This window comes from Chaetodon trifascialis, chromosome 12, assembly GCF_039877785.1.
Source record: "Chaetodon trifascialis isolate fChaTrf1 chromosome 12, fChaTrf1.hap1, whole genome shotgun sequence".
NCBI classification, from domain to species: Eukaryota; Metazoa; Chordata; class Actinopteri; order Chaetodontiformes; family Chaetodontidae; genus Chaetodon; species Chaetodon trifascialis.
Window position 1 is genome coordinate 15,581,501 of NC_092067.1, and position 12,615 is coordinate 15,594,115.

Sequence of the window (12,615 nt, forward strand, 5' to 3'; positions counted from 1 at the left end):
GCTGACAGAGCTGCCACTGTGAGACTCTCACAGCAGGAGCTGACATGACATGCTGTGTTCTCCCCTTTTCCTCATCCTCCTACTCAGCGGCTGACACAGAACTCTTCTGAGAGTAAAAAGAGGAGACCTTCCTCGGCTGATGGACATGCAACTCGAGACAGTCACCGTGACATCGTTCCTTTGACTTCCTCGTACCGCCTCCAGTCCTCTTCTCATCTCACTGGCCCGCCGCACTCCACAGCGCTGTTCCTCCAGAGCTCCAGGACTGCAGAGGAGGAAGGCCAGCAGCACATCAGTGTCATCCAGGCCACAGGGTTGGCAGCCAGCAGCAGTCCACTAGCACAGTCCCACAGGGAGGCCTCCCCTCTACCCTCCAGGTCCTCACCCAACCCCATCGCCTTCTCCAACTCACCGAAGCACCTCTCGCATTCGTCCTCACCAAAGCATAGATCTGTCTCCTCCTCTCCCAAACCTCTCACCCTCTCTGGTCCTTCGAAGCCCTTGTCTCTGAGCTCCTCACCCAAGCCTCTTTCCCTCTCTTCTTCACCCAAAACACCAGCGCATTTAGCCTCACAAAAGCCCCAACATAAGCCCAAATTCTTGACGACGCACACACCACTCGTTGATGGCATGAAGGAGAGCAGCGGAAGCCCTGTGGATAGAGAATCGTTACACTTGATCAGTTTTAGATTGAAACAGGTGAGTTATGTGTGTTATTCACACTGCTGCGTTGAAGCCGGATTCTGCCTCTGGTACAAAAAACATATGTCTGTAATGAAACATAAACACATTTCTCATCCTTTTATAATAGAAGGAGCTCTTGTTTTTATTCGCTGTCCATCATTGTTTCTGTCATGAAATAAATAACAATCTGTGCGTTCCCAGTGGGCAACAGAAAATGAATGTTTAAACACTATTATCAGGGCTTTTATTATACTGCATGTGAGTCTGACCGCTACATGACTACAAGTGACAATGCATTTAGCTCTACTGGGAATACTTCACAAAATTGACAAGCAATTAGCTCTGTTATGCTTTGGGATGTTTGTTATCAAGAGAGAGAAATCAGCCTCTTTTATTGTCAGTTTTTGAAAAGGAGGGAAAATGTAGCAGCCTTTAACAAGTGGGTTTTAATTCATATGATGGTGGTACATTAAATACGGGCTTTTGATTGCCAGAGCATGACAATAGCAACAAATACAAGATGACAGCTGAAGTCTCATGATGGCACTAAGCCAAACAGTTTGAAAATATTTCCCACAGCGGCCTTTTTTTCTTTACTGTTGTTGACAGCCTTGAGCCTGCTCTTCATTGTCCCTGTCTCTTATTACACCTAAATTTCCTTCATTCACAGCCCACAGCAATGTAATGTGAGTGACAGTTTGTGTAATTACTTTCCCTTTTTTTTCCATTTTATATATGAAGCCCCTTCATTCCATGGACTCAGTGAAGCAAGCGTTCTCTGTGCGACCTAAGAGCCAGAACTGGTATAAAACTCACAAAAATTCTGCATCAGTGTTGCTGACGCTGCATAAACATTCATCAGATGCGTTAAGTCATTTACCGTCTGTCCCACACAGCAATGACACCAATCTGTTTCTGAACCACCACCACCGGCCTAATGGATTGATCCACAGCGCAGTTCAGGATGCACCCTTGGCCCTCATCACTAAACCCCGCAGCCAGAGCAGCATGCACAGTAGCAAGCCCCTCCAGGCAGCCACCAGCCCTCCCTGTCCCATGCCCATCAACCTGAGCACTGGCGCCAAGGAGATGTCGGCCAGCTCTGCTTCCCCACCTGCCTCGTCAGGTGTTGCTCACACACCAAGGAAGACGAAGTCTCTGCCAGCAGGAAAGAGCCTCTCTAAAACCAACTCATCCTGTCCACCTGTGGACTTAGTCAGAAGCAGTGAGTCTGACATCCACAGCAGCAAGGACTCAGACGACTCTTTAGGAGATGACTACGATGATGAAGATGGCATTGAGGATGAAGATTCTGACAGTAGCCTATCAGGTCAGATTAAACAGGATTTTCTGTAATTTGGTAAAGAAATGGCAGTGATAGCATGTTACTGCAGATACAGGCTGTTGGATGTGGCTTCTAGAAATTAGCAGTGCTCTGTACTGTATGCTTTGCTCGTGAGAAGAATGCTAATTAGGATATCATTTTGCTCTCTCTCTGGTTCCCTCTCTTACACTGGAATCCCCTGCAGAGTCGGAGAGCAATCAGGAGAGTGACTCTGATGGCTCTGAGGATGATATGAAGGGGTGTGGTGAGACACAAGCAAAGAGCGACGCAGAGAGGACTCCTCGGAAACTTGCTAAAGCCTCCTTGTCTACTCACAAGTCCTCTACGAATGTCTCAGCCAACTGTTCCCTGCTTAACCTGGAGATCATCAAGCCTCCTAGTTTACCTAGCAGCCTCCTCAGCGCCACCGCAGTGACCAGCTCAGGGGCCCTGAGTAACCACCGCACCCTGTCCCCTTCCTTTACATTTGCCGCATTGCCAGGTAACAAACTCTGTTGAAAGACCAAATTCATCCACAACTCTTTCAGGCTTTCAGGAAAATGTTACTCACTCCAATAACAAAGCAGGGTCATGACCACAGTCAGCATGGAATTTATTTATTTTTCCCTCTGCTCTGTTTTCAGAGCATCCAATGTATCTGGAGGAAAAACAATGCTTTCTTTTCCAGTATGAAAACATTAATGTACATTTCTCAATAGTTCCAGGTTAAAATGACCTCTGTGGAAGAAATTGGTTGCATCATCGTTTTGATGGTTTACAGCAGCATTTGCTTTAATAACCCAGGCAAGACGCTTTATGTTTCTGATACTGAATGAGTCACAGAGTATATTATGTTACTAACGGAGCCAGATTCTGACCTGCCATAATGGGAAAGTATTCAGCTCTTGTTCCATTTAGTCCTGCTATGGAGTAATAGAAGAATCACGTCACAACTGTATGCAGCTGTGTCAATTACTCTTGATGATCAGAAAGAACCTTTTCTAAACCTTTCCATTTATAACCTAAGGAATCAGAAACAGGGTATTTATTACAACCACTGAACTGTCATGGCGGCGGTGAGGCTTGCTGCTCTACATGCTATGTTCTACATTTACGTGTTAGAAGGCCTGAATACTGTTTGTCTAGTTTATGTTGATGGCCATGGATGGAGGGTGTTGCTAACTCTAAACTGAGTACCAAAAAATGACTCCACTGGCCCTGGGCATGTGGCCATTTAAGCGAAGTCATGTGAAGTAAAGTTTACAATTTAACACATAAAACAACCACCCACAATGAATTGATGTCCAACAGGGTCTTGTTTTGTTGAGGGTTTGATATTTGCAATAATAAGCCCCCCTTCTTACCTTGTGTAGTGGATATTATCTGTAAACATGGCAGGTCTGTGGATTTGCTCAGGTCCCCCCGGAGATGCAAAAAGCGCTGAGTCATTTCTCCTGTTTTCTAGGAACAGGGAAGAGGAGGAGAGTTACGGATGAGAGAGTTCTGCGTTTGCCCCTTGAGTTTGGGTGAGACACTGTGCATGCACTTCATATTAAAAGAACCGTTTTGATTGTTCCATTTGTTCTTCCTGTTATGCTGCCTGCATTGTTTGTGTTTATGCAATATGTGTTATAGTAAAATGTCAGCTCACTGAAGGCTGACAGGTAACCTTTCATAAAAGGTCATCTGTGGTCATCTTTACTTTGTGCAGCAGCCTAAGACACATGATCACCCACAGCAAATATGATAATGTTTGGTTTAGACACATACAACAGACAATGCATTATGTCTTAGAAAGCTTTCCGTGTTGACACATTCACCACATTAAGAAAAGCAAATAAACAGCCAACAAGCCATGGCTGACATATTTATCAGGCATCTGTTGGGGCAGATCCACATGTAAAAATGAGAAACTGTGAATATGAAATCAGGCATCATGTTTAGACAATTTTACCTAATATTTTAATACTGTAAATCTTTAAAATGATTTGAGGACAGTGATGTCTCCAAGAGCCAAGGAGGAGTATACCACAAAAAACATCTTTGCCTTCCTTCCTTTGAGACCCTTTAAATCCTTAGTCTTGAGCAGTAGTTCACAGTGGGCAGGAAATGAAATGAGGCCCAGCAGTTCAGCATCAAGGGGTTAATTTCATCCAGCCTGCAACACAGACACGCAACATTAGCAGCTCCCTGCCCATAAATCTACAAATACAGCCTTGGATCCTTTCATCTTCTGGGGATGTTTTGTGTCGGTAGGTTCACAGGAAACAGGAGGCCACAGGCCTGTATATCAGCCCGCTGCTCTGTCTGGGAAAGCAGCCTTCTTAGGTCTTTTCTGTAAGCAGTGGCTGCTCTCAAGCGGAGCTCATGGGAACTGAGCGGTTGCCCCACTTGGCACATGGCCATTTAGGAGTGTAATTGCTGAAAGGGTCAGAGGACGACAAGGCCACAGACTACACAATACACAGCTGTACAGACATCATTTACACAGTTTGTGTCCTTGTTTGCTTGCTGTGATGGATGAAAGGATGATATTATTATTATTAGGCTGCAGGAGAGAACTTTTATGAGAGAATCATTAGAAAATATCTAATAATATTGAATGAACACAGCTTTACAGTGGTTATGATACTGTTCTTGTGTTAACCATGAGGTTCCTTGTATTTTTATTTCTTTGTTTCTCAGGTGGCAGAGAGAGACCCGAATCAGGACTGTGGCAGGCCGTCTACAAGGAGAGGTGGCGTACTTTGCTCCATGTGGGAAGAAGCTGCGTCAGTATCCTGATGTAATGAAGGTAAATCTACAACATGTAGATTGTATTATCAGCCATTTTATATGTATGGCATCATGCAGTTGCCCTCTGGTGGGAAGTGATGACAAGTGCTTGACCAGTAAACATGGCTGAAGGTTCTTACCTATGCTTTCATTAATACTCATTATTCCTCTGTCTGCAGTACTTACTCCGCAATGGAATAACTGAAATCTCACGGGATAACTTCAGCTTCAGCACAAAAATTAAAGTTGGTGACTTCTATGAAGCCAGAGAAGGACCAGAGGTAATTGCTGCTACTTATTTTTGTTTTTTGTGTTTCTGATCTCCATCACGACCTCTCAGCATGGAATTTAGAGAATTCATGTTTAGTTTCTTCACCAAAGGATGACGACATTGATTCCACAAAAATGTCATTTAATCATAGATGGAAAAGTAAAATGTATTTCAATCTATCATTGTAGTCAGCTGATCTACACCCACCTTTTAGTTGAATTTTGTAATTGATGAAATTGCACCGAGAAATTCAGATGTCCACATTAGTGTTTGTTTTGAAAACACTGAGAAATGAATTACACCCACACTGTAGTAGAGACCAAAGCAAATAAATTAACATACCTGCAGGGAATATTTCTGTCAAACGTTCTTAATATTAAATGAAAAATGGGTTTAAAATACATATTACCTTCTGAGGCATGTTATCTATTACAGCCTCAGAACTGTCGCTATAAGTAGTTAATCCATAAATTAAAGCATGATTAGATAATTAGTCAAACTATTTTTGTTTTGTCGGTTTTTATCTGTTTCTCCTATTAATCCAGGGTTTACAGTGGTTCTTGCTGGCAGAGGACGAGATCACTCCCAGGATCATAGCGATGGATGGGAGGCGCAGCCGCTGCACAAAGTCTGAGCACCAGCCGATGGGCGATGGCGCAGGGGCGAGACAGTGGAAGTCCCATCCTCTTAATATTGGTGAAAATAACTTCCAAGATGTCAGTGATGCCAAGCTGCTACGCAAACTGGAGGCTCAAGGTCAGTTTGCAGTCTTGGAAAACTGTCAGCTGCACCTGTTCAAGAGAAAATCAACCATTAAGTACTAGTTATTTTCATGTATTGGCTTGGTGCATTTATCTTTGTTGTAAGGTTAATTGGCCAACTGGGGCTAATGTCATATCACCTCATGGTCCTTCCAGCTCGGCTTCAAAGAGCTTTGATTGCAGAGCCTTTCTCAACTTTCTAAAATGTTAGCAGCGACTGTTTATGTGCCATTTCCTCAAAATCAACCTGTAAGAGAGTCTTTATAGAAACACACATGGTAAGAACTTAGAAGAGGCAGCAGTATTTATTTCTCAAAAGGCCATTATTGCACATAAAAAAACTAGCTTGTTGCAAAAACTCTTTCCCTAGAGGATGTCGAGCATTTTTTTGTTGAAGTTTTCAACACGATAGGATTTATGATTTGAGTAACACATTTCATCATGTTTCAGAAATAGCTCGACAGGCAGCTCAGATCAAACTGATGAGGAAACTTGAGAAGCAGGCCATGGCGCAAGCAGCCAAGGAGGCAAGGAAGCAACGAGGTAAACAGCTGCTGTCTGCTCACACGCTTCTCTAACACTGCATCATCAGGCTGTCGTCAAGCCTAGTTTGTTTGTGTCTTCCAGCAATAATGGCTGCAGAGGAGAAACGGAAAAAGAGGGAGCAGATGAAGATTCTCAAACAGCAAGTAAGGATGTTTCTTTGCTTGCTTTGTTTAATTTTCTGTGCAAAGCTTGATAACTGCTAGCTGCTCTGTTTATGTTCAGTTTGTGTGCTAGAAGGTGAAAATGTTTTGAGCACAGTTGAATTGCTTTTGAAGTTCTTCAAGGAAGTTGCTATCCTTCAAAATGGTGCACCTCCCTCATCTGCATAGACCCACTGTATTTCACCCCCCACCTCCCCCCACCACTCTATAACATGCATGACTTAACAGTTAATTCATTTGATCTCGCCCTCATCCTTTTACCAGGAGAAGATCAAGCGCATTCAGCAAATTCGTATGGAGAAAGAACTCCGTGCACAGCAAATTCTCGAGGTTCGTCCTGAAAGTTATTGCAGAAACATTCTAAAACACTTCCTTTCTGCTGTTGATAGGATTTTTTAAAAAACCCAACCAAAGGCTATTCCTAAATTACGTGGTCCCACTTTTCGTCACATCTAGTAAGTACATGTGACTAATGCTTAATTGGTTTTTGCAAAAGTGCCATTGAATATGAAAATCTCCTCAGACCGTGATGGAGCTTAATACAAAATACAGTATTTCATTAAGTAAGAGGTGGCCCAGAGTTTATGATGGCTAGGTGAAATACCTACTTTGCATTCCCCCACTAATAGAAGCTGTGAAGTATTTTAGCTTTCATAAATCAAATTTCAGTTGACACGCTTGGCATGCAGCTCTTAACAGGATTTTGTTGGGGCCATAATTACTGATAGAAATTTTGCTTAATTTATTCTCATTGCCTGCTGGTGTTTCAAATAACTCCAGCCAATTTGTCTTTCAGTGTTAATGGGAGGAAATAATCATCTCATTGGTCAAGATTTTAGCATGTTAGATTTGACGTTAGCGGCGAGCCACTGGCTCTGTTTAGCTTTCTGTGGACTATTTTCTATTGACAGCATTAACTGTCACACAGAAAAAAGCAATCTAGTAAACTTATAACTTAAATATTAAGTACAAGACTTAATTAATGATTTTTTTTTACAAAGCTTATATATATTTTATACATTTAAGATATTTTGCTGAAGCCTTTATTATTTTCACTTGATGACTTTAATTAAGAAAATTATCTTTTTATTCATCAGAATTTGCTGCCTCATTCAAAAGTTTATTCCTTCAAGTTTTAAATGAGTCTATGAATTGCCTCTGTTGCATGACCGTCACACGTTTTGCATGTGCAGGCGAAAAGAAGGAAGAAAGAAGAAGCAGCCAACGCCAAAATGTTGGAGGCTGAGAAGAGAAACAAGGTGAGTTCGATGACATTTAAGAGCAAAACTATGATTATAAACTGCTGCTTCTGGTTTCAGACTGCTTAATGTTGTTCAGTATGAGAAGGCCTGACATTTTGTGTCCATGCTTTGGTTCCTAATTGACATAATCATTTTTTTTCTTCTCTAAGGAGAAGGAGATGCGAAGACTGCAAGCGGTCATACTGAAGCACCAGGTCAGTATTTTGTCCATGGCCACATTATAACAAAGCCATTTGTACTCTGTGCTTAAGCTGAATGTCATAGAAATGGTCTCTTAACTAATGATCATGATCGTTATTTTGTACAGTATGTCCTGTCCAATTATGCTTCGGGATTCTTGGTTACATTTTTATCGCAGCTCACCGTTGGTTGGATTTTTCTTGCATTGATTTTCTTGTGTGATTTTTCTATTCCTTAATACTTTGCCAACTCTTTCTACCAGGAGTTGGAGAGGCATAGACTAGATATGGTATGGGTATGTTTGTTTCTGTACATTTAACAACATATTGTGAACGTGTTGTGATAAATGGTTGCCGTCATAGCAATGCGTAAAGTGTAGCGTTGGCTGCAGTCATACTACGTCCTTCCGCATGGCTTTTCCAGAACAGTGCACTGCATACGTCTGCGCTATTTGTCTCCCAGAGAAAACACATCAATTATCTGCCCGATACGATCAAAAATGCCTTAGCTCCACAGAAAATACTGTAACAGGATGCAAAGCACTCTCATAGCCTGAAAGAACATTGTTTTTGTTTTGGATTGATTAAATTTAGGTCCTCAAAATCCTTTTACTCTGCAGCATGTGAGCCAATTTTCTAATCCATTCTATCACCTGAGAAAAGTCAATATACGGTTTGTGTACTTGCCAGTGATTTACAGCACTGAGTCATAGACACAAAAGTCGTGATTTTTGAGATCTCATTTGAGATTTAAATGTTTTATCATGGTTGTTCATTTTTGTCATTATTGTCACTAAATACATCCTAGCTGTACGGGATGCAATGATACCATAGATGGAGTTATGATATAATCATTTAAATTTAACCTCCAGGATGTCCTGATTTCATATGACGTTGTTCATTAGTTGTTTATAAAGTCAGTGCTTTGCTCGTCCTTATAACACTTATTATTTCCTGCTTATGTTTCTAAAACTCTTGGTCAGTACTTTTCTCGCCAACATGCTCAGATTAATAATTGCTGTTTCTAACTTTGAGCTTATGCTTTGTGTATGCATCACCACTCGCAACTTAGCTTTTTGTCTGTCATCGTGCTCCGTTTTGTTTAACTGTTACATGTTTTCGCAGTTTTAACGACAGTGCAGTGTGCAACATTTTGGTTGTGTGATGATTGTGATTCGTCTTCTGCTGTGCATGCACGTCATGTGGAGGTCATTGCAAATATGAGCCCCTTTCTCTTCGAGCTGTCAGTGGAATAGATATTATGTGTCTGTGCTCTGCCAGGAGAGGGAAAGACGCAGGCAGCACATGATGCTCATGAAGGCTGTGGAGGCCCGTAAGAAGGCAGAGGTGGGTAACACATGATCCTTGTTTCCAGTCACTCTGGCTCCTGTGCTCTGCTTGTGTTTCATTGTACACATTGCACAATATCAGCTGTGTCAATAATATTTTTTTTATTCTATTATCTGTAGGAGAAAGAGCGTCTGAAGAAAGAGAAGAAGGATGAGAAACGGTTAAACAAGGAGAGGAAACTGGAGCTGAGAAGGCTGGAACTGGAAAAAGCAAAGGAGCTGAAGAAGCCAAATGAAGACATGTGTTTAGCAGATCATAAGGTATTCACACACTGTGGAGCTGCTGGCAGATGATAATGAGTATCCATGATTGTCACCATGGATAGTCTCCATCTGTGGAATAGATGTGTGTGAAAAGATTGGATTTTCCACCAGCACGGGGATTTTTCTGACATGGAAATCAATCAGTATAATCACTGTAGGAGCTATAGGCATGAAGATTAGAAATGCTTTTGACAAATTTATGGTTTTATTGTTTCACTATCAGATCTACCAAAATAGATGTGCAATATCACTGAAAGCATCTGGAATTGATTAAAATGAAAGCAGGTGTAGGTCAAAATACTGCCACCAAGTGGCTGTTGTTTTCCATAACACCATCTGGAGAAAAACTGATAGATACTGTGGCCTTTATTCACAACATTTCTTTAATATGATTAGGCAAACTAGTCTGAAACAAATAACACCACAAGACAAACAAAAAGACAAAAATAATGAAATAAAATAAATAAAAATAAACTAAAATAGATGCATATTACAATGGACTACAAGAAATGAATAAATGCTCCCAAGTTTAACTGATTTGGAGCTGAGCTCAAGTTTTCTGGGATAAGTAAGCAGTTATTTTATCAGTTATTTTATAAAAGGAAGCCAGTTTGAAGGTCTGAGAACTGGACTAAATGTCATCCACTCTCCTGGTCTGAATGAGGACTCCAGCAGCATTGTTCTGAATCAGCTGCAGCTGTGTGGTCAACTTCTTAGAGAGATGCGTAAAGACAACGTTAGAGTAGTCGAGTCTACTGAATATTAACGCATGGAGAGAGTTTTTCTAAATCATCAATCAAGTCCTCTAACTCTTGATATATTCTTCAGGTGATTTTGTAATTGTCTTATTGTGGATTCTTTGTGTCTAATAGTTGAGAGAGGATGAATATAATGTAAAATATAATTTCTCTCCAGCCACTTCCAGAATTGTCCCGGATCCCTGGTCTGGTCTTACCAGGAAGCACCTTCTCTGACTGCCTGATGGTGCTGCAGTTTCTACACAGCTTTGGGAAGGTCCTGAGGTTAGACATAAATCCACACATGCTCAACCTAAGTGACCTTCAAGAGGGGTTGCTCAACATTGGGGACAGTATGGGCAAGGTGCAGGACCTGCTGGTGAGCATGCTGTCTGCAGCTGTGTGTGATCCTGGAATACCTGCAGGTCACAAGGTGAGAGTCTGTCAGTGAGCTGTAGAATTTGTACAATTGTTGAATTGTAAATGGTTCCTGTACTGTAATTTACTCATGTGCGCTCTCACCTTCATACAAAAGATACATACATACATAGACATACTGGCATCTGTTTATAGAGATTATGACAAAATGGGATAATACACGTATGGAAATGTCGGCAGTGGCTGTCTCAGCATGTTCGCAGCAACCCTTCCAGTTTTTTTGACTGGTTTCTTCCAAGCTAACCATTTGGAACGCAGGTGTTAAGATTTATCAGTACTCTGTGCAGCTGAATGAAGAGTCTCATCAAGCATGTTTCATGATAATCTACACATCCTCAGTGTGTTCCAGACACATCCCAGGGGTCACTTAAGTGCTGCATTGCTTGCTTTACCTAACAAAGAGATAGCTGCCTGAAAGGACAGTGTTAGTGCTTTACCAACCTCCCAATGTGTTCTTATGGATGTTCTTACAGTATATATAAACATATTTAGTAAAACAATTAAGCATTTTCACACTGTGACTGTTTTTGAAACACTCTGTTTCTGTCAGAATAAGACCGCCTTGGGGGAGCACCTGACTAATGTGGGGATCAACAGAGACAATGTGTCTGAGATCCTGCGGATCTACATGAAGGGTCACTGTGAGCAGACAGAGCTGGCTGCTCTGGCCCTCAGCCTCAGGACCAAGGCTTTTCAGGCCCACAGCCCATCACAGAAGGCCTCCATGCTGGCATTCCTGGTTAATGAGCTCTGCTGCAGTAAGGCTGTGATCAGGTGAGGGTCCTGGACTATTCATAGTAAACCAAGCTACCACTGAAATAAGCCCTGGTTTAAGGCTTTGATTCATTTGTGTTAAAGAAGTCACTGGTGGCATGTGAAAAGATTCAGTACGCTGTATAAACAAGTGTTCCTAATGTTCCTGAAGCAATTAATCTCTGTGCCTGAGACTGGGAAATATTGGCTTGCTTTATTTATGGGGGCTTCAATTTTAATGGAATAATAGAAGTATGAAAAGGAATATGACAAACTATAGTCTGATGGACAGTTTCACAAGGTTGCATCAAACTAGTTTTGTGTCATCAGTTTTGCATTTGTTCTGTGAATGCTGCAGAGTGCCACGAACGCATCCTGCTCGTTTTATTCTGCGAAAAGGTCACAAACGTGTTTCTATATTGTCTGATACTTTGCAGTGAGATCGACAAAAACATAGATCACATGACCAACCTGAGGAAGGATAAGTGGGCTGTCGAGGGAAAGCTTCGCAAGTGAGTATATGCATCATCTAAGCTGTTATTGGAAGATTACACTCGAAACGTGTTGTGTCAGTTAACCAGATGACGGTGCTGAAAGAATCTGGATCTTGTCTGAATTGCACAAGAGCACATGCTCTACAAGCTGACTGTCCATTTTTGTCTCAAAAGACTGAGGAGCATCCACGCCAAGAAGACAGGGAAGAGAGACAGCAGTGCGGGGGGAGAGGACAGCCACACGTTTGTCATCCCCATGGCCAGAAACAAATGCAAGAGGAAAGAAGGGGACAGTGAGGAGGAAGAGGACGAGGATGACGACAGTGAGGACCAGGGAGACGACGACGAAGAGGAGGAAGAAGAATCCGGAGGGAAGAAGGGGAAGAAAGCAGAGATATGTGAAGAGGAGGTCAGTGACAGCATGGTGCTTTTACTGAAGGCAGCGGCTAAGTTAGTGTTTGTTATAGTAAATGTCAGCCGGTCTGCTGGCCTCACACTAATGAGATCTTTTCATCTAGGATGACAGTGTACACTCGACCAGCATGGAGGAGCTGGAGAAACAGATCGAGAAAACATACAAGGTAAATTAAACCCTATGAGATCCATTTTTTTTCCCT

The 12,615-nt window shown here is 42.0% G+C and overlaps 1 protein-coding gene across 9 annotated transcripts in view; it reads left to right on the top strand.

Annotated features, from left to right (window-relative positions):
• Nucleotides 1–12,615, top strand: part of LOC139340030 (bromodomain adjacent to zinc finger domain protein 2B) — a 46,582-nt gene that overhangs the window by 28,266 nt on the left and 5,701 nt on the right. For 3 of the 9 annotated variants that reach the window (XM_070975599.1, XM_070975594.1, XM_070975595.1), the window contains exons 8-28: nt 88–699; nt 1,426–1,487; nt 1,581–2,014; nt 2,214–2,510; nt 3,474–3,534; nt 4,694–4,802; nt 4,963–5,064; nt 5,600–5,810; nt 6,266–6,358; nt 6,443–6,504; nt 6,787–6,852; nt 7,716–7,781; nt 7,934–7,978; nt 8,227–8,259; nt 9,245–9,310; nt 9,433–9,573; nt 10,492–10,746; nt 11,302–11,525; nt 11,942–12,016; nt 12,173–12,407; nt 12,517–12,579. In XM_070975599.1, coding sequence (XP_070831700.1) covers nt 88–699; nt 1,426–1,487; nt 1,581–2,014; nt 2,214–2,510; nt 3,474–3,534; nt 4,694–4,802; nt 4,963–5,064; nt 5,600–5,810; nt 6,266–6,358; nt 6,443–6,504; nt 6,787–6,852; nt 7,716–7,781; nt 7,934–7,978; nt 8,227–8,259; nt 9,245–9,310; nt 9,433–9,573; nt 10,492–10,746; nt 11,302–11,525; nt 11,942–12,016; nt 12,173–12,407; nt 12,517–12,579 — 3,312 coding nt within the window. Of the gene's footprint in view, nt 1–87; nt 700–1,425; nt 2,015–2,213; nt 2,511–3,473; nt 3,535–4,693; nt 4,803–4,962; nt 5,065–5,599; nt 5,811–6,265; nt 6,359–6,442; nt 6,505–6,786; nt 6,853–7,715; nt 7,782–7,933; nt 7,979–8,226; nt 8,260–9,244; nt 9,311–9,432; nt 9,574–10,491; nt 10,747–11,301; nt 11,526–11,941; nt 12,017–12,172; nt 12,408–12,516; nt 12,580–12,615 lie in introns of all 9 variants that reach the window. The other 6 variants (XM_070975593.1, XM_070975592.1, XM_070975591.1 and 3 more) reach the window with 4 other exon arrangements.